Source organism: Alosa sapidissima, chromosome 9, assembly GCF_018492685.1.
Source record: "Alosa sapidissima isolate fAloSap1 chromosome 9, fAloSap1.pri, whole genome shotgun sequence".
NCBI classification, from domain to species: Eukaryota; Metazoa; Chordata; class Actinopteri; order Clupeiformes; family Clupeidae; genus Alosa; species Alosa sapidissima.
This window is the reverse complement of record NC_055965.1, coordinates 18009920-18033991: the sequence shown is the minus strand read 5'-3', so window position 1 is coordinate 18033991 and position 24072 is coordinate 18009920. Positions and strand designations below refer to the sequence as shown.

The 24072-nt window shown below is 43.5% G+C and overlaps 3 protein-coding genes across 6 annotated transcripts in view; 2 read left to right on the top strand and 1 right to left on the bottom strand.

Annotated features, from left to right (window-relative positions):
- Positions 1-2489: 2489 nt before the first annotated feature.
- psen2 (presenilin 2) lies at positions 2490-12514 on the top strand. 2 transcript variants are annotated; one of them, XM_042103678.1, is made up of 11 exons: positions 2490-2640; positions 3105-3276; positions 4157-4371; positions 4677-4818; positions 6309-6376; positions 7289-7509; positions 8137-8235; positions 8951-9019; positions 9500-9619; positions 10186-10301; positions 10742-12514. In XM_042103678.1, the coding sequence occupies exons 2-11, from the start codon at positions 3145-3147 to the stop codon at positions 10895-10897; spliced, it is 1338 nt and encodes a 445-aa protein (XP_041959612.1). In that variant the 5' UTR covers positions 2490-2640; positions 3105-3144; the 3' UTR covers positions 10898-12514. The 2 variants fall into 2 exon arrangements, with proteins under 2 accessions (XP_041959612.1, XP_041959613.1); XM_042103679.1 differs by having other exon boundaries at positions 2497-2794.
- Positions 12515-12621: 107 nt separating this feature from the next.
- Positions 12622-14387, bottom strand: dpy30 (dpy-30 histone methyltransferase complex regulatory subunit). 2 transcript variants are annotated; one of them, XM_042103762.1, is made up of 5 exons: positions 14286-14387; positions 13696-13736; positions 13487-13534; positions 13210-13361; positions 12622-12844 (listed from the first exon to the last, which is right to left on the bottom strand). In XM_042103762.1, the coding sequence occupies exons 1-5, from the start codon at positions 14293-14295 to the stop codon at positions 12772-12774; spliced, it is 324 nt and encodes a 107-aa protein (XP_041959696.1). In that variant the 5' UTR covers positions 14296-14387; the 3' UTR covers positions 12622-12771. The 2 variants fall into 2 exon arrangements, with proteins under 2 accessions (XP_041959696.1, XP_041959697.1); XM_042103763.1 differs by lacking the exon at positions 13487-13534 and having other exon boundaries at positions 14286-14344.
- A 6-nt stretch (positions 14388-14393) lies between these two features.
- Positions 14394-24072, top strand: part of spast (spastin) — a 21026-nt gene continuing 11347 nt past the window's right edge. Inside the window, exons 1-6 of one of the 2 annotated variants that reach the window (XM_042103636.1) lie at positions 14394-14906; positions 19295-19378; positions 19630-19713; positions 20793-20876; positions 21794-21981; positions 23240-23382. In XM_042103636.1, coding sequence (XP_041959570.1) covers positions 14558-14906; positions 19295-19378; positions 19630-19713; positions 20793-20876; positions 21794-21981; positions 23240-23382 — 932 coding nt within the window. In that variant the 5' untranslated portion in view covers positions 14394-14557. The remainder of the gene's footprint in view (positions 14907-19294; positions 19379-19629; positions 19714-20792; positions 20877-21793; positions 21982-23239; positions 23383-24072) is intronic. The other variant, XM_042103637.1, reaches the window with a different exon arrangement.

Sequence of the window (24072 nt, the reverse complement as noted above, 5' to 3'; positions counted from 1 at the left end):
GCGCCATGCTTTGGAAAAGGTTAAACGTTCTGCACGTCATGGATGGTGGTGATGTGATGACCATCCTCTGACTGGTGCGGGTCAGTGCAAGAGGACAGTGGCGGAGGACAGTGCAAGATCAGTTGGTTGCTCACACACATCTTACACTCCCTCTCGCAGCAACCTCAAGTTTCTTGAAAACTTTAGTCATCAGTTTCTTAAGAACTTCAATCCAATGACATGCTTTCAATATTTTATCAACCACAAAGGAAACTTAGATCATCCAATTCTATGGCAACCCGACAAACAGGTCATCCACCGGAACAGCGTTTAAATATTAGCATATGCTCTGGCTAACAAAACACACACACACACACACACACACACAAAAAAAACACAAAATGCGCTCCACATGTATTTTTTATGTTAATTTGTGATTTTGTACCCATGTGTATCTCTTGTGTCTTTATGTAGTAGGCTATGGTCTGTATGCAGTGTATCCTCTGCAGTGTAGCCTATCCTTTATCCTTGAATGGTTAGAAAGAACACCTCCAAATCGGTTCAATAATGTAAAGCATCGGTCAACGTGGCTTTTGTGATTCACAGGCTAAAATCAATTTCAGCTAGTGTTAAAAGGATCTTCCGCATGAATTCAATCAATTTCAGGAGGGAGGTGAGAGAACTAACCTGGATGGGTAGAGCATTATATGCTGATGATGGGGCAATATGGGTGAGAGGTAGGAATACTGACAACTTGAAGGTTAAAATGCAATCAGCTATTGTTAAGGTCGAGAAGTGGTCACATGAGTGGGGCTTTCATTGAAAAAACACAGTTTATATGTTTTTCCAAAAAAAGAGCAAACCCTACTCTAGATCTAAAACTATATGGGCAACTACTTAAGCAAGTTGATAATATAAGATATTTTGGGGTATGGTTTGAGGTTAAGCTAAATTTTAAAATACATATTCAGAAAGTGATTGATAAGTGTAAAAAAGGAATACATATACTAAAGTGTTTAGCGGGATTTAGCTGGGGAGCGTCAGGCCTGTCCCTGAAAAGGATTAATACTGCACTGGTTCGCTCTGTTTTTGATTATGGAAGCATAGTATATAGCTCAACAACTAAAACCTCAATGCAGGAACTAGATAGGATACAGGCCAAGGCACTTCGAATGTGTTGTGGTGCGTTTAGGACAACACCAATCCCATCTCTACAAGTGGAAGTAGGGGAAATGCCTTTAGACCTCAGGCAGTTAAAGTTATCTATGTCTTAATGGACAAATCTAAAGGGTCATGAAGTAACACATCCCACAAAGCAGGTGCTGTTAGTGTTGGGAGTATGGGCGCCCATCATGCAGTTTTGGGTGGCATGGGAACAGACAGGCAAAGGAAATGGGAATTGACAGCATTGCATGTAGTAAAACAGTTAGTATACGACAATTCCACCCTGGGTGTTTTGTTCTCCCAGGATAAGAATTTATAAATTTATTAATCTAAGAATATAATTAAATCAGGGGTATACCAAAATGTTCAGCAATATATGGATATAATGTATGATGACACAGTTCAAATTTTTACAGATGCATCAAAAGATCAGACAGGGAAAACAGGGGCTGCAGTCCACATTCCGAGATACAATGTTAATATTAAAAAAAGGACACCAGACCACCTGGTCATTTTTACAGCAGAAATACTAGCAATAATTCTGGCTCTACAGTGGGTGGAAGAAGCAAAACTAATAAGGTGGTAATTTGCTCAGACTCAATGTCATCACTAACATCCATTGAGAGTGGAAAGTCTACATGTAGACAAGACTTAATAGATGAGATTCATCAACTCATTTTTAAAATATCCCAACAGAGAATAAGAGTAGAATTGGTATGGGTTCCTGCACACAGGGGAGTGGAGGGAAACGAAAAGGCAGACACACTAGCGAAAGAAGCAATTAAATCAGAACTGGTTGAACTGGAAGTCACTTTAAGCAAGTCAGAAATGAAGAGTATTATAAAGGACAAAGTCAACAGAATGTGGCAGGAGAGATGGGATAAGGAGGGAATTGGCAGACATTTATACAACATACACAAAGATGTAACATCTAGTAAAATCAGTGGACTGAAAAGGCAGGAGGAGACATGGCTTACCAGAATGAGGATGGGACACACAAGTTTAAACAGTGGATTACATATTATAGGGAAACATCAAACGGGGGTATGCGCACACTGTGGCGCAATAGAAAGTGTTAAACACATACTTATAGACTGCACATATTATAACAGAGAAAGAGAAAACATGAAGGGAGTGGTTAAAAAAGATCTAACCATGGACAACTTATTAAGTATATCTAGCACACAGTCCACAGCTAAGGCTGTTATAGCTTTCATAAAAGAGACCCAACTAGCAAATAGAATTTAGTTTTAGAGAACTAACCTAGACCTAGTCAGAGAATGTCTAGTGAATAGGCTACGATTTTCAAGTGACGTCATCTTTAGTGTGACCGTCACGTGGTCATGCGAAGATCAGCTGAGCAGCTTACTTCCTTGCTGGCATTTGTTGTTTCTTTTACTGTCTGTGGTCTTCTCAGACAGGAGGAGAAATATTCGGTCAGTCCGAAGACTGACGCACATTTTTGCCTTTATTGATGTGAAATTATAAAATCTTAAGGTGAGAACAGCTATTACTTGTTTCTTGAGCATACAGACTCGATCTGTCCAGTTTTTGTGAACAGCATCTAAGCAGTCGCGAACTTGTAGGCTAGTCGGCGTTATTTGTATGTTACCGAAGCGAGCGAGCTAGCTGACTGGATTGGAAAACATCAGTGAGTATTGAGTTTTGGTGCTTGTGCTGCAGAAATACGTGCTTTAGCCCTTCTTTCCAAGCGATTGCCATTATAAGTCAGCTAGATTGTAGGCTAATATACACGGGAATGTAACGAAGTTATTCGCCACTATGGTACCATACCATTAGCAAACATGCTTTAGTCTGTCGATGGGACAGACAGGTTTTTCTTCACTGTTAACTGTAGGTTAGATGCTGGATGGATCAGTGACACCTAGGCTGTTCCGCCTGGTGTCACGTCACGGTATATCCACACCTAAGGAGCTGTTCTTGGTTTGATTGTTCCCTAGCTGTGTGTATGTTGATCTAGTGGCTACCAACACTACATTCATGAATACTTCGGACAGCGAAGAAGAGGTCTGCAATGAACGGACAGCCTTGGTCCAGCCCGAGAGTCCGTCCGTACCGAACTACAACCGAGACCCTGACATGAACCTTCCTCAGGATGGAGAACCTAAGAGGGTTAGTAGTCCGCTAGACCTTTTTCAATTTCAAGAACTATGGCATTCTGGGAACTGTGAAGTCTGTGTCACGTGGTAGGCCTATATCAAAATGTGAGTCTGTGAGATATTTTTTGAGCGATATTTTTTAAAGGTGTAGGCTAAGATCCCCCCCAAACAAGCCGTTTAGGGTGGAATCTAGGTGCAGATAAAGGAAAACCTTCAGTATTTCCCCTTGGGGATCAATAAAGTATCTATCTATCTATCTATCTATCTATCTATCTATCTATCTAAATCAGCAGTTGCCCTTGTGTAGATAATCCTCAGAAGTCGTTAGACATTCTGACTGTCCTTTGGAGCAATATAAACTTGCATGAAAGGATGGCAAAGGTTTGATCTCACTCAGCAGATAGTTTAGACTGAAAACAGAACAGTATCTTTTGTAAGGGTGCTCCAACTGGAAGTAAATGATGTGGATTGTAGCCTAAAGATGATACACAAGGCGACTTTTTGAGCAATGTTGCTTGGCAGGATTTCTGAGTTTTGTTGTTCTGGCACATTCCCATTGCTATTGGGCTATTTTCTTCTACTTTTTATCATGAATAGGCACATTTTCATGACAATCTAGTCTGAACACATGGAACCAGTTATGTGGTTGCCCCTTGCTCTAAAAGTTGCCATATGTAACAATACAAGTAGTGGTTTCCCAGCTTGCGCTCCAGTTAGAGAAATACATCATCTATCTATTCTCACTCTCACTTTGTTTGGCAGGAGAGTTACCTATGGTCAACCGCCATTGTTTATAAAAGTGCTATATAAATACATTGACATTGACATTACCAGCTTCTTTCAGAATATTTAATAAAGGGGTGAAATCTGATTGGTACGTCCTTTTTGAGCAGCGGCGAGTGGCGCGGACGCCAAGTCCGTCCAGACGACCGGCGCGGCCCGTGTCTGGTCGTGAGTCGTCGACGGAGACCGACGAGGAGGAGCTGACACTGAAGTACGGGGCCAAGCATGTCATCATGCTCTTTGTGCCAGTCACACTGTGCATGGTGGTCGTCGTGGCCACCATCAAGTCTGTCAGCTTCTACACGGAAAAGAACGGCCAGCAGCTGTGAGTGGCATCGTCTGGAAACACACACACACACACACACTCCTCACACACACTCCTCAAACACACACACACACACACACACACACAAACACTCTGTTTCTGTTGGGACAGACTTCCTCTTTCTCTCCACAGCCTAATATTTGGTTTCCTTACATGCAGTATAATGTAATATTGAGGTGTCTTTTATAGTATAGTTATAGAATAGCTAATATATGAGCTTTATGAAACTAGACTCTTGTTATGTCGGGAGGCCTCACGGAGAGATTAGGTCTCTGTGAGTCTGACTTCCTCTTCCTGTTACTCAGCATCTACACGCCCTTCACCGAGGACACGCCCTCCGTGGGCCGCCGCCTCCTCAACTCCGTGCTGAACACCATGATCATGATCAGCGTCATCGTGGTCATGACCATCTTCCTTGTGGTGCTCTACAAGTACCGCTGTTACAAGGTGAGAAACCGCCCTCTCGAGTCTCCCTGGATCACCATCCACCTCTTAGCTTGCACACTGCTCCAACAAACACCAACAAACTCCAACATTCTAAAGTTCTATTCTACATTCTACAGCTGTTGGAAATTGTCTTTAGAATGTTTATAAAACCAACTTCCAGTCCACACTGTGGTGTCTCCATCCAACAAACGCCAACAAAGACAGACGACCGGCCCACACTGACCCAACTGTTGGTGTTTGTTGGAGTTTGTTGGCGTTTGATGGAGCAGTGTGCAAGCTCCATCAACAGGCGGGGGCTACGCCGGGTACGCAACTGAAGCGTTTCCGTTTGCGTAACTGCCTACACCAGATGCGAGAGAGCAGTGTGTGCACACGTTTGAGGAAAAATAGACCAGTCTGCAAAAATAGACCAGTCTGCAAAACCTATGTTTTCGTGCCTGAGTGTAGCGCTTCAGTTGCGGTCCTGGTGTAGGCCAGTTGTAAGGGGAACAACCTGACTGCTAGTGGGTGCTGACTGCTGAGGTGCAGCTGTCAGCCAGCCCTGCTGGTAGAGTGTAGTGCCATCTCATAGAGGTGCTGATTTTTCTCCTGGGTTTGAGAAAGAAGCTTGTGGACCACGCATGCAATGTAGAACATGACCTCCAGCAGCCTCTTAAGTTTGATCTTGAAAGGATTCTCTTATCACCCTACCACCCCCCACCTTCACACACACACACACACACACACACACACACACGCACGCACACTAATATTCCCATAGCAGTACAGAGTAAACGCTGTGAAGGCTGATAACCACTTCCTCCCATATCGTTTCATATGATATCTACAACCCTATAAGGATTATTGCGGATTATAACCCTATAAGGCACAACAGATTTGCACTGCGGATTAACCTTGCACAGTATAGTGACACTAGAAAGATATCGCAATACCCTAAAATTAGAAATTAGTTATGAAACCTCGTTTTATTAGAACCGATACTTTGAGAATGGTGTTTTAATCATGTTTTTATAAAATCAATACATGTTATCAGTTATAATTATACAAATATTTTGCTGTCCCATTGTCTAGGCTTATTCTATGAGTTCTATTACTGATGTTTAAGGTTTTTAATACCAGGGTGTTGTTTTATTATTTGTAGCAAGATACTTACACACGGTATGGTATCAGCTAAATGACAATAAAGTTGAATCTAATCAGTCATAATTTTGGATACAAAAAATATTGTGCCGTCCCAACTCTCTAAAACAGATGCAGTGCTCTCATCCCACTGTAATGCCTGAAGTGATTGTTTTCTATGAGGATTTAATTTCATTGGAGGTCTGTGGTGTTTCACACAACACTGAAAGTCACCAATGGCAGTGAAAACATGTCTGTGTGCGCTTCAGTTGACTACGACTGAACACATTTGGATGCTGTTTAATTCAGTGGAATGCATTAGGACACCCTGCTAAGGACGGTTGTTTGTTTGTTTGTGTGTGTGTGTACAGTTTATCCATGGCTGGCTGATCCTTTCCTCCCTCATGCTGCTCTTCTGGTTCAGCTTCATGTACCTGGGGTGAGTCTCACCAGAGATATTTTCTCTCTTTCTCTCTCTCTCTTTCTCTTTCTCTTTCTCTTTCTCTTTCTCTTTTTCTCTCTGTCTCTATCCCTCTCACTCTCCTCATGTACCTGGGCTAAGTCTCACTAGAGTCATTTTCTCTCTTTCTTATTCCATTCTCCATTTATCTTTCTCTTCTAGCTGGTATCTCTCTCTCCTTCTATCTCTCCCTCCTTTCTTTTTATCTTCTAGCTAGTCTCTCTCTCCCTCTCTCTCTCTTCTTATTTCACTTCTATTCAATATATATTTGTCATTCTCATATGACACGAGTTGTTATTCAGGCAGTTGTTGATGTGGCAGCTGATTTTCTAGAAGCTCTCAGGGGAAACTAGACACCGTCACAGACACAAGTGAATAATAGCCCTTGTGATGGTCATTACATCGCTCTTTCTTGGGGAATTAAAAAAATTGTTGTATAAGGTCAAGTTAGCCCTGAAGAAGCTGTACAGTGATAGTCCTCAACACTGTCACTATTGTTTGCACCTCTGCTGCACGTTGGCCTTAACAGGCACTTCCCATCCAGAGTGACTCTCGAGTACAGTGTAAAAAAAATCGGTAGCTCGTGCATTTCCTGGGAATGTAACACTTTTGATGTTGCTAGCACCTTTAGCTACTACCACTGCAGTTACTCAACTAGGTGATCTACAGGAACTCGTGAACGCATATGTGAATGGTCTCTCTGGACGCATCAAGCATCAAGGCCCAACTGTAAGGGGGGGAAAAGGAAACAAAAAAAGAATACATAAAGGGATATGCAAAACGAAAACAACATAATTGACATCAGTTACATTTTCAATCTGTAACAGCAACAGTGGGATACCTTGAAAAATGTGGTGAGTTAATCCGTCTCTTCCTCCCCCTCCACATTAGCGAGTTGTTCAAGACGTACAACGTGGCCATGGACTACCCGACGCTGGTGATGATCATCTGGAACTTTGGGGCGGTGGGGATGGTGTGCATCCACTGGAAGGGGCCCCTGCAGCTGCAGCAGGCCTACCTCATCATCATCAGCGCACTCATGGCCCTCATCTTCATCAAGTTCCTGCCCGAGTGGTCCGCATGGGTCATCCTGGGGGCCATCTCCATCTACGGTGAGGACCGAGGGGACGGAGACGGGGAGGGAGGGAAGAAAGGAGAGAAGGAAGGTTGAATGAAATAAACGAGGAATGGAAAGAAAGAAAGACAGGAAGAAAGAAAGACAGAAAGGAGGAAAGAAAGAATGAAATAAACGAGGAATGGAAAGAAAGAAAGACAGGAAGAAAGAAAGACAGAAAGGAGGAAAGAAAGAATGAAATAAAGAAAGGAAGCAAGAAAAAGAAAGAAGGAAAGAAAGAATGAAGGAAGCAGAGGATGAAGGTCTCCAACTTAACCAGCGTTTTTGAATACGACTTTACCACCGTTTTTGAATATGATTCACAACTACAATTGCCAGTTGTCTTATTTCGGTATTAGGCCCCAAGAGGCCATGGTTTACCATGATTTTAGAAGCTGCGGGGTGTTGATAGGCAGACAAAGCCAGCAGCTTCAACCGCAACTCAATCATAGTCGAGGACCAGAATCTTTGTGTTATACTTTATTGTCTCTGGTTTCTCTGACCTCATATGTACTCTATTCCTGTGGCCATTCTGAGACTAATAATATCATTTCTGTGGTTCAGAGCATACAGTTTATTGGCAGAACACTGACTCTGTGTGTTTGTGTGTTTGTGTGTGTTTCAGATTTAATTGCTGTGCTGTGTCCGAAGGGTCCTCTGAGAATGCTGGTGGAAACGGCCCAGGAGAGGAACGAGCCCATTTTCCCTGCTCTCATATACTCCTGTAGGTCTCATTAGTTCACCAGCTTCATTCTCCTCACATTTATTTATATAGCACACTTAAACACAAAACAATTGACCCAAGCTGCTCACAAACTTAAAATAAAATATAGTTATAAATACAAAAATATAAGTGATAAAAATAATAAAACTGATTATGATTATAGAATACAAGAAGATACGTTTACTAAAACTAGTACTACAGAGCAAAATGTAAAACAAATCCAAATAGGAAAGAGTGAAGTTAAACGTGGCAGTTAATATATAGTGTTAAAAAGAAATAAAAAATAAAATAAACATACAAGGGGAAAATGAATTGACATTAAAGGCCATAGAAAATAGATGGGTCTTTAAATTAGATGTAAAACTACTGATAGTGGGACAGGACTTAATTTCTGTAGGGAGATTATTCCAGAGGCAGCAACAGAAACATTTACATATGTAAGTTCGGATACAGATGGATGTTTACATATTCCCAGCCTCATTTGTTGTATTAATCAACACTCTTTTATCCGCACAAGTTTTCTATATATGTCTTGATTTATGTCTATATATCCAGATATGTCTTGATTTCCCACATACTCTCCTAGTTTCTCATAAACTGCCACTCCATTCTGAGATGGGAGTATCAGGTTCCTCTTGGTTTGCACTGACTAAATGGTGAGTCCTTTGTCACAGCATGCAGCTGAAGTGAAACCTGTTGATTTCCCCTCTTTTAGCCGCCATGGTCTGGATGGTGGGGATGGCCAATCCACCTACTGCAGCGGAGCAAGTGTATCATGACTCGGGTGAGTGCAGTGCAGCTTCTCTGGGTCCCCTGCAGATGAAGTGTTTGTTCTGCCTGCTCGTCAGATTGTTGATAGTTTGATAGAGTGTTTGGCAACTGAACAGCATCCTCTCGCACACACCCAGAAGTGTCAGGTTATATCTGGTTATCTTTCTTGCCAGTGCTTGTCCATGAATGTGAGTGTATTTCACCAAATGGTCTAAAATCTACTGAAAATACAGACTTCGCAGTGTAATGCAACTGAACATGTCCTCTGGTCAGTCTTTAAGAATATCTTTTGAAAAAACATCATTTTAAATGAACAAAGCCAGCACTGACTCACAAGATATTTTGGACATGAGCAATTGCTTCTCTTTTTCGATATATTTCATTCAGACATACATGGGCATACAGCTCTGTTGAATGATGTTGAGGTTTGAGTGTTTATATCATCAAGGGCCTTGTATGTTAACTTTTGTTTGCTTTTTTTAAACTCTTCCAGATGACGAAATGCATCAGAGTGATGGAGGAATCCTTGAACAGGAAGGGGCGGGCAGAGAGAGCCCGTCACTCAGAGGAGTGGGAAGGAGCTACTCGGCAGAGGAGGAAATGGAGGAAGACCGTGAGTGGCGCTAATGTTTCCATGGAGATGAGTCATGCACTCACGAGTGCACAGAGTTTCTCTCAAGGCTGCTTGTGGAGAAATCTATTGCCTGTGGAAAATGTACCATTTGTGGAGAGTCTGTTGCTTGTGTGTTTATGTCTATCTTTCTCATCGGTGAATGGTTGCTCCATTTCTCTTAGGACTGTTTTTCTAAAGCCGCTGCTCTTGTCTGCTGTTCTTAAATCACAAATTAAACGAACGTAGACATTCAAAATGTATGGCAAGTGGTATGCATTACGATAAAATAATGAGTAGTGAAGCCAAACATAGAAACAAGAAAAATATACATGAAACAGCAAAGTAAAGTAGCATGAGATGGGCATACAGCCCACTTGTCATAGTTAGCGTCGCTAACGCCCCTGTTCTGTTGCCTGTGCCAGTGCCAGGGGGCATGAAGTTAGCGTCGCTAACGCCCCTGTTCTGTTGCCTGTGCCAGGGGGTGTAAAGTTAGCGTCGCTAATGCCCCTGTTCTGTTGTCTGTGCCCGTGCTAACGCCCCTGTTCTGTTGCCTGTGCCCGTGCCAGGGGGCGTGAAGCTGGGTCTGGGGGACTTCATCTTCTACAGCGTGCTGGTGGGGAAGGCGGCGGCAACCGGGGGGGACTGGAACACCACGCTGGCCTGCTTCGTGGCCATCCTGATCGTGAGTACAACCGGTGCTACCAGGGGAGGAAAGGGGGGTCCTTTAGTTCAACACTGATGACGGTTCATATAGCCTAGTGCTGACACCGCATAGATCTACTGCATAGATCAAGGTATTTCTTATGCTCAGCACTGATGATGTGTGTATGACTTTTCTGTGCCACAACATGGTAGTTCTTGTAGCTCATGGTTGGTGTTTCTGTAGCTCAACAGCCCAGTGTTCCTGGAAGTGGATACTTCATTTTTTTTACTTAAGGCATTAAGATCAATTTCCAAAAGATGATTTTATATTCCTCTTTTTTTAGTCAACTTTAGCAGAGGTGCCAATAACTCTGGAGGGTACTCTATGTACACATTCAAACGAACAATTCCAGATTAAATAGTTTGGTAAGTGTTGTATAGTTCTGTCAAATTAATGTTGTTGTTGTTGTTGTCTCTCAGGGCCTTTGTCTGACCCTCTTGCTGCTGGCCATCTTTAAGAAGGCCCTGCCCGCGCTACCCATCTCCATCACCTTCGGCCTGGTCTTCTACTTCTCCACCGACAACCTGGTGAGGCCCTTCATGGACAGCCTCGCCGCTCATCAGTTCTATATATGACCTATGACCCCCCCCCCCCCCCTCCCCCATCCCAAAGGTCAATAGTGTGGGTGCTGTATGGGACTGGGACGGGTTCTGTATCACCCAAAGAGTCCTTGCGAGGCCCTGCTGTTGTCTCATGGCTTGACGTGACTTTTTTTTTTTCTTTCTTTTCATTTTTTTTCCCTCTGTTGCCGTGACTTCATCTTTCTTTTTTGCTTTTCCCTCCCCCATTGACTTGTGGCATTTCCTTTTTTATTATTATGTGAAGTTTCTGGCACTTTACAAGGCCTGAGAAAAGGAATCGTTTTGGTGTTGAGCACTGCTGTGATTTCTTTCTTTCTTGGAAAAAAACAAGCAAACAAACAAAAAAATGGTGCCATATATTCTCACTTTTCTTCTTTATCAGATCGAATGAGTCTTCTGATTGTCTGGTGTAGCTGCAACGCGTACAGCAAAGTTCTTTCGGTGTTACTGCATACGCAACCTAACAGTCTCGCTTGCCAATGCTGTAAATGGATTGTGACACAATGTGATCTTCAACTTTCCAAGCCATGAAATCCCTCCTCTATCTCTCCTTGGGGGCAATAGGAAAAAAAAAACAGAACCTTCTCTTTAAGAGAAACCGTTTTTTTTTGTTTTTTTTCCTTATAAATTTTAAACTCAGAGAATCTCAACCTCCTTTAGGCACCTTGTGATGTCACTCTAACTGTAAGATTAGTGACTAGTAAGAATTTACTACTTGATTGAAATACTAAAAAAAAAAAACCACTTTAGACCACTGCAACATTATGCCATAGAAAACGTCTCATGCTGACAAATATATTCAGTGCAACAACTGAATGTCTACAACAACACAACGGCTCAGACTGCCAAGATATTAAACTATTCTCAGTATATGTACGTATAGGGTTGACTAGTGTATTTTGCCTAACATTTCAATACCCTTTTAATCAAAAACCTCACAGGGCTCCAATAACAGTGGCTACAAACTTTAGCCACTGTTATCCATTCCCCTAATAATCACTGCGGAAAACCATGTCCTGAAGGCCATATCCCTTAATTGTAAGCATACCAAACAGCAACAAAGACACTATGTAACTTAATTCTTGACTTTGTCAGTTTTGTTTTATCAAGACCCATCGCATTTGACCAGTATAATATTCAATATCAATGACATTGTAATATAAAACGGCCTTTTCTTGAAGGTTTTTTTTTTTTTTTTTTTGCTTAATTCTTTTTCAGTACTACTTTCAACATTAATTTCTCATTTTCAGGTTTGCTGCTGAAAAAAACTCTTAATTAAAGGCTAAAGGGTAATAAGCTAACAGGAAAGTCTGGTCAGGTTTTGTCTGCATCTGAAAGAAACTGTGACGAGGGTACCGCTTAATCTTATGAGTGGCAAGCTACTGTTTGAACAGAGTGCTTTAACTTAAGAGTATGTAGACTTTGTATTGAAGAAGAATTATATATATATATATTTTATAGAATGTAATACAAAAAGGTGTAATATTTTAATTGATTTTATATCCAAACACTTGTTGCAAATGAAGTGTCCCTGCATAGGGAGTTCCTTTTTTTTTTGGTCTGTCTTGTAATGATGTCAGTGTTACATGGTGGAATAAATTGTAAACTCTAGTGTACTGTAAGTGTTGAGATTCTGTCCACTTATTTTTAATTTTCTGTATTGTGTATGATTCTTGAAATAACGAGCTACAGCACAGAAGGTACTTCTGGAGAAAGGCAAGGTTTTTTGTATTTTTATTTAGATTTAAAAAAAGAACCATACAGTCTGGAAGGAACTGGGGGTAAATGATGTGCGTCATTCCCTCGTCAAACAAAACAAAAACACCACTCAGTCATCTTTTTATTAGGCCAATAATTCCTGATCCATGTTAATTCCGATCCTCAAATTGCGACTTGTTCTTCAGAAGGAATGCGGCGAGAAACTCAATAGGTTGTGGAGGTCTAGATTTAAGGGAGAAAGACAAGAAAGAGGTTTTAAGTACAGCTACTACTGCGTAACAAGGCCAAGTGTATGATACAGTATTTTCCATTTAAAACAGTGATTTAATTGGGTCATCAGAGAAAGGCAAAACATGTACAGTAGTAAACATACAAACTTAATTTTCATGTGCGGGAAAAACAAAACGTATTGCTCATATTATGGTTGAGATACCATGTGGCCATCTTCCCTATATGCAAAATTATGGCTTAAAAATGAGAACATAGACCTTTTTTTTTTTCACACCCAATTGCTCTTAGGAGAGCTCTCCATCAGCCTACACTTTCCAAATGTGCCAGTTCGTAACAGGCAGTTCTTTTCAACATACCTTTCCTTAGCCAGCACGGAAAGACCCTGAAGGAGAATAGGCACCACTGTCTGATCCAGGTACGCTCGCGTCGGGAGCGTTTGTAGGGTCTGCAAATCCAGCTTCTGTTTCGCCATCTTCTCGTGGTGAGCCTTCTCGTTTTCCACTATCCTCTGCAACAGAAACGGAAAAGCATGAAGATATCCCCAGAGAACAGATCCATACACAGCGCGCAATGCATCACTTGAAGGCTCAGCTGATCACATATATCTGCACTGAAGTGGTTGCTACACCTCACCTGAATGTTTTCTGTCAACCCATATTCTGCATGAGGGTTCTCAGCCACCTAAACACCACAGTACCAAGTAAGACACATTTTACAATAGTATCTAATTCACGATCAAAGGGGGGGGGTCAACCGGGTGATTGTGTGTACTTAGGTGGACGACAACCTAACATGAAGCAGAATGTCAAGCATTTACATTGTGATGAATTAAATGTTCCTACCGGTGTGCTGCCTTCCATGCTCTGATCGGCATCTGTTTGATCTGGAAAGAGGAAAACCCGGTTGTAAGTGAAAGCAATGAGAACATGCAAAGAATGTTGACTGTGCTACTTCACCCTAGTGAACAGCAACGTTATTCTAATTTCGCTCTATTCGTTAGCTTAACAGGCTAGCTGAATAAAGAAATAGAAAGGTCAACTACTACGCAAGTTTAGCTCTCGCAGACATGGATGACATGCAGAATTTGGCACGACTGCAAAACTGAACCGTAGAGGAAAGCCTTATAAAAGGCGAAGACGGGCTGATCTAACCGTGCTAACAATACTGTTAGCAATCAGTCTAACTAGCTAACTACTTGTCTGTAACGTTACTCAAAGGTGGCGGGATTCAATGGGCTAACCTAATCAGCCTGCTAGCTCGCATGCTATCCAGGGAACAAACTACAACATTTGAAGGACGATAGCGACAATGCTGCCTTGAAACATATTTCAACACTTGTTTTATGCAAAAAGAGTAATACTAAACAGTGCAACATCAACCTGAAATTGCACTAAAGAGCAAAAAATGCTTATGAAAGGGATAACCCACTCACCGTCTGCCATGTTTGTTGTTGGTTTCTACGCAATTTACGTAGCCTACAGTCACGTGACCATTGCACCTTCCGTCCAATGACGTTTACCCTGACAATTTTCACTTCCGCTTTGAGTGTGGACTGCTTCACAACAACCCAAGGTGTAGCGGATGATTTGAACTTGGTTGTGGCATTTGAAACTGATTACTACAAGCTGTGAGGGCGTTTGTCAAGCACAGCATTTATTAAAAGTGTAGCCAGTTATGGTATGGAGACGACTCCGAGCCAGGTGAATGAGTTCTACAGGAGGAAGAGGCAGAAAGAAAAAGGGAATAGCCGAAACGGGGCCCTCGCCCGACGGCGACACCTGCATGCAGGTGCCGCCTCATAAGCGGAATCTGAACTACTTTTCAGTGCCAGTGCTGGCGTTTTTTACTTTTATAAGAATCTTGACTTTAAATTTCGGTGGACTCTTCGTCCGGCTTTTCAAACGGATACCCCGTGCTATGGCGACAAGACCGAAACGGCTCGAGGATCAGAGTTGCAAGGAGCACGATGACATCGGCGAGCAAATTCGAAATCAGCATAAACAAGCTTTCGAGTACATCTCAGTAGCGCTCAAAATCGACGAAGATGATAAAGGTAGGGATTTTTATACTTCCGGACGACTCGTCACAAGTGCCTTGCACTTACTTAAACCCATGTTTAGGTAGCCTGACCTAAACATGATCTCCCTGTCACTTTCACTTACAGTAGCCTATGCTCGCGACTCAAGTGCTCTCAGAAACATAACATCGTCACATCAGATGAGTAGGCTACATTACTATCTAGCCAGCGTTAACCCCTTATTACGAAACTGAACAACACTCTTATTGTTTTCTTTCAAGAACGTCATCTGACTTTGGTGGGGAAACAGATGCGATGTTATGAACCATGCTAATAATTCTAGGCTAATTTATGAAAACGTAGTACCCCTACGTCAGTGAGTCTCAGCTGTTTACGAGAACTCATGATCTGTCGATGAACTGTCTGTGTCCCATTGGGATATAGCCATAGCCATAGACACCAATCTTGCTCCAGAGGCGAGTTCACAACACATGATTGGCATTGGAAGGGGTGGGATATGTGTAGACAACGGCCATATTGGCGTTACAAACTAGCCCCATGCATTTCTATGGAGGATTTTTTAATTAGTCTCTGGTGATAGTGAGTGAGTGAGTGAGGCGTTTGAGAGCGGTGGTGGTGTTCAGCTGGACTCTGAGGCCTTGGCAGAGGGAGGGGAGGTGGGCGGATCAATAGCTGGACATCAGGGGACTGATGCGCCCTGACAGGGATTGTTCCTGTCTGCAGCAGAGTGGAAAATGTTCCCCTCCTCACCAGTACACACACACACACACACACACACACACATTCTCTCTTGCTCTCTCTCTCTCTCAGGCCCTCTCCATGTTTATCCTTTATACTGTATAACACTGTTTGGAAGGTTGTCTCCATCTACCACCATACATTCTCATTTCCCAAAGTGGGTGCTTGGTTTATTATGTAGCAGCAAAAAATCATTAGTCAGCATTTGTCCTTTTTGTCTGTGATGTTTTATCTGGAGGAGTTTTCTATAGTATAAAACAATCTCTGCTGCCCAAGAGAACTAAAGCGGCTTGTTTTTTGTTTTTTTGCGTTTGAATGTAGGTCATGCACTACTAGGTGATGACTATCTCATTCACCAGTGTTGCGTGTAGACGCTTGTACTGGACTGGCAGAGAGAGGTGAACATACGTATCCATGCGGCCATGCTTTGTCACTGGAATTCAAACATGCTGACCCCCTCTCTCCACACACACAAACACACACATATACAGACACACACACACAGACACATATGCACACACACACGCGCATACACGCACACGCACACACACACATACACATACACATACACACAGACACATACGCACACACAGACACATACGCACACACAGACACATACGCACACACAGACACATACGCACACACACGCGCACACACACATACACACAGACACACACATACATACACATATACAGACACGCACACACACACCCAGTCTGCTTGAACTCAAGCCTGGGGCATGGAGGGAGCCTGCTGATGACCTATTAAGTGAGAAGACTGCAAGTTAATGATTATTATGGAACTGTTCACTGTCCCTGGTGACCCGCTGTAGACAGCGCTGGACTGGTGACTGCTGACCACATAATAACAGAAGGAAAGGAAAAGGTCAGTACAATAAACAGTCCTCACTTCCCAGGTCATTTGACTTCAGGAAGTTCCTCCAAAGCTCTCTGTCCAACACGCACACACACACACACACACACACACACACACACATACACATACATTGGGGGACAGAAAGAGCCGCTAGTCTAATCGCTGTACTGACTGTTGAGTCTCATTGTATTTTTGTAGTGAGGGACTGTGGTTTGTGACCTCACAGAACAAAGAGCTTAGAGGCTGTAGGGCCCCATTCTCCCTCCAGAGGCCATGTAGGCTAGGAGAGGCCCACACACACACACACACACACACACACACACACACACACATATGTCAGATACCCATACACACGCTCACATCAAGCATAAACTTCGACATGCATACACACAGACACACACATACACATACACATACACACACTCACATCAAGCATAAACTTCGACATGTACACACACACTCACACACTCACAAACACACACACACACACTCACAAAAACAGACCCTTGTCTCTCATTCTGCTCATGACCCACTAGTGTTGGGACTGTTGTCCCTGGCGTTGCAGTGGCCTCCAGCTCATTTAGGCTTTCAGTGATTCTGTTGAAACTGTAGCATCGGTTGTCGCGTGGTTCATAAGCCTTAAGCCATAAGAATCAAGTTAGTGCAATAAGTGTTAGTGTGTATCTGGGCTGTACATTAAAAACGTACAGGGCTACCCTGGGACCCCCAAACCACTGGGGGCAGCAGTGGCTCCAGTCGTCCAGTAACTGGAAGGTTCAAGTCCAACTTCTCCTTGAGAAAGACACTTAACCCCAGTGCTCCCGATGAGCAGGTTGGCGCCTTGCATGGCAGCCTCCACCATCAGTGTGTGAGTGTGTGTGTGTGTGCATGGGTGAATGTGAGGCATGACAATGTAAAGCGTTTTGGGTGCTCGCTGGAGTCGAAAAAAGCGCTATATAAATGCAGTCCATTTACCATTCTTTTTTTACCAAAGTTACATACTACAGTACCACACGATCTGGGTGCAGAGTGGCGATGACTGAGATGCCCTTCTCCCTCTTAGAGTCAGTGAATCATCAGCGATTTTGAAGCTGCAGTTTTTTAAAAAGTAAAATTGCCATGTTGCTATTATGTTTAAATGGGCTGTTTGTGTTTTTTTTCAGACTGTCTATAATACAGTCGCAGAAGACAAGTGTTGAACATGAGACTTTTGGTTTTAAGACTTTGGCCAGTAAGTCACCACTGAGCACGTACATATTCCCCTTGAGCCACACACACACACACACACACACACACACACACACACACACACACACACACACACATACATACATACATACATACATCCTCTGTTTGTGTGCCTCTTCCCTGATCACTGAAGTCACCGCACACTTCCCCTTGAGCTTCGCAAGCGCACGCACACACACACACACACACACACACACACACACACACACACATATATTCTCTGTCTTTCTTCCTCTCCCCTGATCACTAAAGTGAGTCCACACGCACACACACACACACACACACAAACACACGTCCCCTTGAGCTTGGCTTGGAGGGTAAAGTCATGCGGACACTGTTGCCGTCTCTGAGGCTTAGCTGAATCTCTCTCCCTCCGAGTCTCCGTTTCTTTGTGTGTGTGTGTGTGTGTGTGTGTGTGTGTGTGTGTGTGTGTTTCCGTGTGTCTGCGTCTCCGTTTGCATGCAGATGCAGCAGAAATAAAAAATAAAAAAAATAAAAAATTTTAATCCTCTTAAAGCCACAAGCCTTGTTGCACCACCAACTTTATCTGGGTGGCTCTGCTCACGGTGCGGAGCCAACAGCTAGCTCACTGTGGCAGTACTGGGTCTCTTCCCAGTGCTAAACATAGGCATATGCAAGCGACACACACACACTCACATCAAAGGCAGAATCGAGCGGCACACACACACACTCACATCATAGGCAGATGCGAGCGGCTTTGAAAATCACGTTGTATAACATCTGTAAGCGATACCACAGTGTTGCATCACAGCAGCACTCTGTAGTTATGCCTTTGCCTTAACGGACACCACTTGTTGTACACAATTGTAATAATGTAACGTGTTGTATTGTGTAATGCCAGTTGGCTTACACTTGTGTCATGTGTCTTTGCAGTTGGTATGTGTGTTGGGTTTTGCTAGTGTGCTTTTGGCAGCTGCCACTAATGGTGTGTTTTTATTGATCTTTGTGGCAAAACCAGTCCTCTCATGGACAGTGGAGATGTTGTGTTCAAAACCAGTCCTCTCATGGACAGTGGAGATGTGTGATAACCAGTCCTCTCATGGACAGTGGAGATGTGTGTTCAAAACCAGTCCTCTCATGGACAGTGGAGAGGTTGTGTTCAAAACCAGTCCTCTCATGGACAGTGGAGATGTTGTGTTCAAAACCAGTCCTCTCATGGACAGTGGAGATGTGTGATAACCAGTCCTCTCATGGACAGTGGAGATGTGTGTTCAAAACCAGTCCTCTCATGGACAGTAGAGATGTTGTGTTCAAAACCAATCCTCTCATGACAGTAGAGATGTGGTTTCTGTAATTATTTATAAAGCAGGGGTAGTGGTGCAGCGTTAACGTCACCGACTGATGATCGTTTGACCCGTCCAGTCGGGTTCGATTTCCGCCATTGCAGTCTGTGTGTTGCTTTGAATGAAAGTGTTTGCTAAATATCAGTCAACTTCAACTTCAACTTTAACTTTAACTTTAACTTCGACTTCTGTTATATATTCTGTAACATTCTAACTGATTTCCTGGGCTTCCTCTAGGGCATAAGGAGCAGGCTGTCCAGTGGTACAAGAAGGGCATCACTGAACTCGAGAAGGGGATCGCCATCGAGGTGACAGGAAATGGTCAGTTCAACATGCTCTTATCGAGACCTCTACCAATAGAGATAATAAATTATTATTACGTAGTACGTACTTACTTTTGTGCACTTGCATTTATATGACGGTGCACGTTTTTGTAAAATTATGTTTTGTTTAAAACCAGATTGAATGGGCAATGTGTTAAATGGATTTTGTCCAGTTTTGTTTAATAGTACTGTACTGTATTCTACTGTATTTCTGTGTCTTGTTTCCACCTGTCGGACTCCTTCCTTTAGGGGAAAAGGTGGAGAAAGCGCGTCGTCTCCAGGCCAAAATGAACAGCAACCTCCTCATGGCCAAGGAGCGCCTGGAGCTTTTGGGTAAGACCGTCTGGAGTCACGTCTCAACAACGACTCATCTGATTGGCCCACGTGTCATTCCTCACAGCAGTTACAGCTCATCTGCTTGGATGACTTTCTGGTTTGTCATGGGACATCACATTCAGGTCCAAGCAGTGGAAGACTTAAGCATGTAGTTTTCACGTCACCATAGAGTACGTCACCATAGAGTGCCGTTATGAAGTTCAAACTGACTTCGTTTAGACAATTCCATCTGGCTTATGTCTATAGGAGACAGTAGTAAGAATCAAGTTAGAATGCTATGGTTACATTGTGTAACTGCATAGATTATAAGGCTCCATTCACTAAGCACCATAGATATTTTCAACTTCACTCTCACCGAACCGCCTGTCGCCTGTGTCAGTTCACCTTGAGCATGCTGGGAATGTGGCATGATTCTATTTCCTTCCTCTCCCTCCTCCTCCTCTTCTCTCGGCTATATTTCAGAGCCTTGGCTTGATGTGAAATGTTGCTTGGTCGTGTGGAGTTGGTTGTCGTCACCTTCCAACTTGCTGTGACCTGCACAAATCCTCTCCCTGTCTTGGTTGGAGTCAGTTGCACTCTCTCTTTCTCTCTCTCTCTCTCTCTCAAATTGATTTGTTTGATGCCCTCAACCCAGAAGATCCAAATTCAGATGGCTGGATTATAATCTCTGGGTCTGATCCCACTCTATGCCACCTTCTCCAATACAGTGCTTGCTCTCTGACCTGATCATCAGACCATTGCATGGCCAATATTTGGACAAAAGTGTCTACTAAATACCATAACCATATAACATGTTAACTTTCCCGCTTTTCAGTTTTTAATGATTCTTTATATGGGCATTATTGGTTTATTTATTTTTTTCGGTTGCTCGTATAAGCTTCGGCTTTTTGCCCCCCTTGTGTTGCTGGTTGATGGTTTATTTTTTGTCTTTCCTCTCCACTTACGGGTTCCATTATCTCTCCCCATTGTGTTTCTCCTCCTCTTCCTCTTCCTCATTATCTTCCTCCTCCTCCTCTTCCTCCTCCTCTTCCTCCTGTCCTGGGTGTGTTTTACCCCCCCCCCACCGCTCCATGTAGCCACGCTGCGCTCAGGGCCCTCTCAGGGAGACCTGTACACTGACAATCTGAACCAGCCCTACCCCAACGGCCATATACACTCAGGTGGGTCTCCACACCAGGGGCACGTTCAAGAGCATCTGGCACATGGCACACACAAACCAACACACAGTGGTAGAGCATGCATGCAGCATATACTGGTGATGTTCAAAACTGGTGGAAATCATTCAGTTGCCAAGATACAAGGATTCAGTTGCCAAGATACAAGGATACAAGGAAGTTTATTGTCACATGCATATAGTTACTGGAAGTAAGAAATGCAGTGAAATTATGTCTGGTGTCAGCCCATTTGTGCATTGTGTAAAAAGTGCAGTAGAAGAGGGGTTTAGTAGATTAAGTGGCAAGGGCTGCATAAAAAAGGTGGGGGAGGATTGGGATTGGATTTGGAAAACGCACCAACAAGGAGCACCCAAGCTACACTGTGATTGGGGAATATTTGTCACGCAAAATATGTTTTCATTTGTTTTTTTGCACCATATCAGTACAATATTCCTCTACATAACACTAACTGATTAGGCAGTATCTGTTTTGATTAGGGCTCGTAGTGTGACGTTTATAAGGATCTTCAGACTATGTCAATAGGGCTATATAAATGATAATAACATTTAATTACAACATTTTTAATGAAGACTGAGGATGATTAACTGATGATGTACCAACCTGTGTGGTTGACCACCTCCTGTAGTTACTGGGGCAACGTCAATAGAAATTGTAACATTATTTTAATGAATACTGAGAAATGAATGATCATGAGTGACCCTGGATCAATTTTAATCAAACACCCTCCCTTCTCTCTCTCTCTCTCTCTCTCTCTCTCTCTCTCTCTCCCCCCCGCCCTCTCTCTCTCTCTCTCTCTCTCTCTCTCTCTCTCTCTCTCTCTCTCTCTCTCCCTCTCTCTTTTGTTTCTCTATCTGCCCCCCCACCCCCCCTTTTTTTCCTCCTGTATGGTTGACACTCTGTAGTCACGGGGGCCGTCCCCAAGAAGAGGGAGCCGGTGTCCCAGCCCAGCAGCCACGTGCAGCCCCAGCCCCGGCCCAAAGCCCAGCCCAAGAGCCAGCCCAGCGGTGGGGGCTTCTCTGGAGCCCAGCGGGCCCACAACACCAGCGGCTCCAACGCACGACCAGCCTCCCACACTGCCAGCAACCATCGGGTAAAGGCTAGTTCACACCACACCACTTTGGAAAACGCAACCATCGGGGTAAAGGCTAGTTCACACCACACAACTTTGGAAAACGCAACCATCGGGGTAAAGGCTAGTTCACACCACACAACTTTGGAAAACGCTAAAGAGCAACCTTCGGCTAAAGGTTAGTTCACACCACACGACTTTGGAAACACTAAACAGCAACCTTCGGCTAAAGGCTAGTTCACAACACGACTTTGGAAACCCTAAACAGCAACCATCGGGGTAAAGGCTAGTTCACACCACACAACTTTGGAAAACGCAACCATCCGGGTAAAGGCTAGTTCACACCACACAACTTTGGAAAACGCAACCATCCGGGTAAAGGCTAGTTCACACCACACAACTTTGGAAAACGCTAAAGAGCAACCTTCGGCTAAAGGTTAGTTCACACCACACAACTTTGGAAACACTAAACAGCAACCTTCGGCTAAAGGCTAGTTCACACCACACGACTTTGGAAACCCTAAACAGCAACCATCGGGGTAAAGGCTAGTTCACACTACGCCACTTTGGAAAACGCAACCATCGGGTAAAGGCTAGTTCACACCACACCACTTCGGAAAACGCAACCATCCGGGTAAAGGCTAGTTCACACCACACGACTTTGGAAACACTAAACAGCAACCATCGGGGTAAAGGCTAGTTCACACCACATGACTTTGGAAACACTAAACAGCAACCATCGGGTAAAGGCTAGGTCACACTACGCCACTTTGGAAAATGCAACCATCGGGTAAAGGCTAGTTCACACCACACCACTTTGGAAAACGCAACCATCGGGGTAAAGGCTAGTTCACACCACACGACTTTGGAAAACGCAACCATCAGGTAAAGGGTAGTTCACACCACACCACTTTGGAAAACGCAACCATCGGGGTAAAGGCTAGTTCACACCACACGACTTTAGAAACACTAAACAGCAACCATCAGGTAAAGGCTAGTTCACACCACACCACTTTGGAAAACGCAACCAACGGGTAAAGGGTAGTTCACACCACACCACTTTGGTACATTCAACCTACTATGATTTCATGTCAATGTAGGGAACTTAATCAAGGGAATATGTAAAAAACGTCAAGTAAACAAGGAAAGATTGAAGAATCAAAGACAGACATTCATGAGAAATGTGCTGCAGACATTGAGAATGTTGGAAGTTTTTTGACCAGATGTGATTTAAAGACGTGGGCCCGTATGTGTGTGTTCTGTGCGTGTGTGTCTCAAGGGGGCCGCGGGGAAATCAGGTAACCGTGGAAACGGGAAGCAGGCCACGCCCACGTCGACACCAGCGAGGAAGCGAGATATGAAAAACTTCAAGAACGTGGACAGCAAGCTGGCCAACCTCATCATCAACGAGATCGTGGACAGGTGAGAATATTTGAAAATGCTGTCACCTGATTAATGTCACACAGCTTAGTAGTGTACTGTAGCTTAGTAATGACTTAGTAGTGTAGCCGTGTAATGTCTACAACAGTTCACAAAAATATGTTAAATGTTAAAATGTTTGCTTAGATCAGCGTTAGCACCCATGGCGCATGCTCTGAAACCTCTCCTTCCATTTGTGGGAGAATGACCACAGCTTTCTAAAACGACATGTGTCAAGTGGTTGGGAGACATTTTGTGCCTCTTGCCCATACATTCCCCTCGCCTGTTTGTTTCTGGCAGTGACTCTATTCCAATCCGTGTACCTCCGTCAGTACTCTTGAAGCGCACTACACAATGAAGTGCGCTATGCGTGTTTTCTTACTTGTATAGTGTGTGAATTTCAGCAGGGTAGGGTAATCTCAAATCAAACACCAACTCTGTGCACTTAACAGAAATGACGATCGTAACATTTAAACATACCGTAACATTACTAAGTACAGAAGTATGCGTGTTTGGAACACCGTCTGTGTGTACTGATGTAAGTTGATGTAAGTTGGTTTTCTGAAGACTGCAACCAACAACTGCCGACTTTAGAACTTTTGGTGTTGGTTGGCGTTTGTTGGGGCAGTGTAAAAGCCCCTTAGCACTGGAAAGGATATTAGGACCTTTGCATTCGCTTGTCCGGTTCCTCCA

Excerpts from the sequence above, each read along its gene's own strand:
- psen2 (XM_042103678.1), top strand. The coding sequence starts at position 3,145 with ATGAATACTTCGGACAGCGAAGAAGAGGTCTGCAATGAACGGACAGCC. Across the intron at positions 6,377-7,288 it reads TTCAGCTTCATGTACCTGGG|CGAGTTGTTCAAGACGTACA; the intron begins GTGAGTCTCACC and ends CCTCCACATTAG. Across the intron at positions 9,020-9,499 it reads GCAAGTGTATCATGACTCGG|ATGACGAAATGCATCAGAGT; the intron begins GTGAGTGCAGTG and ends AAACTCTTCCAG.
- dpy30 (XM_042103762.1), bottom strand. Across the intron at positions 13,362-13,486 it reads GGTTGACAGAAAACATTCAG|AGGATAGTGGAAAACGAGAA; the intron begins GTGAGGTGTAGC and ends TTTCTGTTGCAG. Across the intron at positions 12,845-13,209 it reads TCCGTGCTGGCTAAGGAAAG|ACCTCCACAACCTATTGAGT; the intron begins GTATGTTGAAAA and ends CCTTAAATCTAG.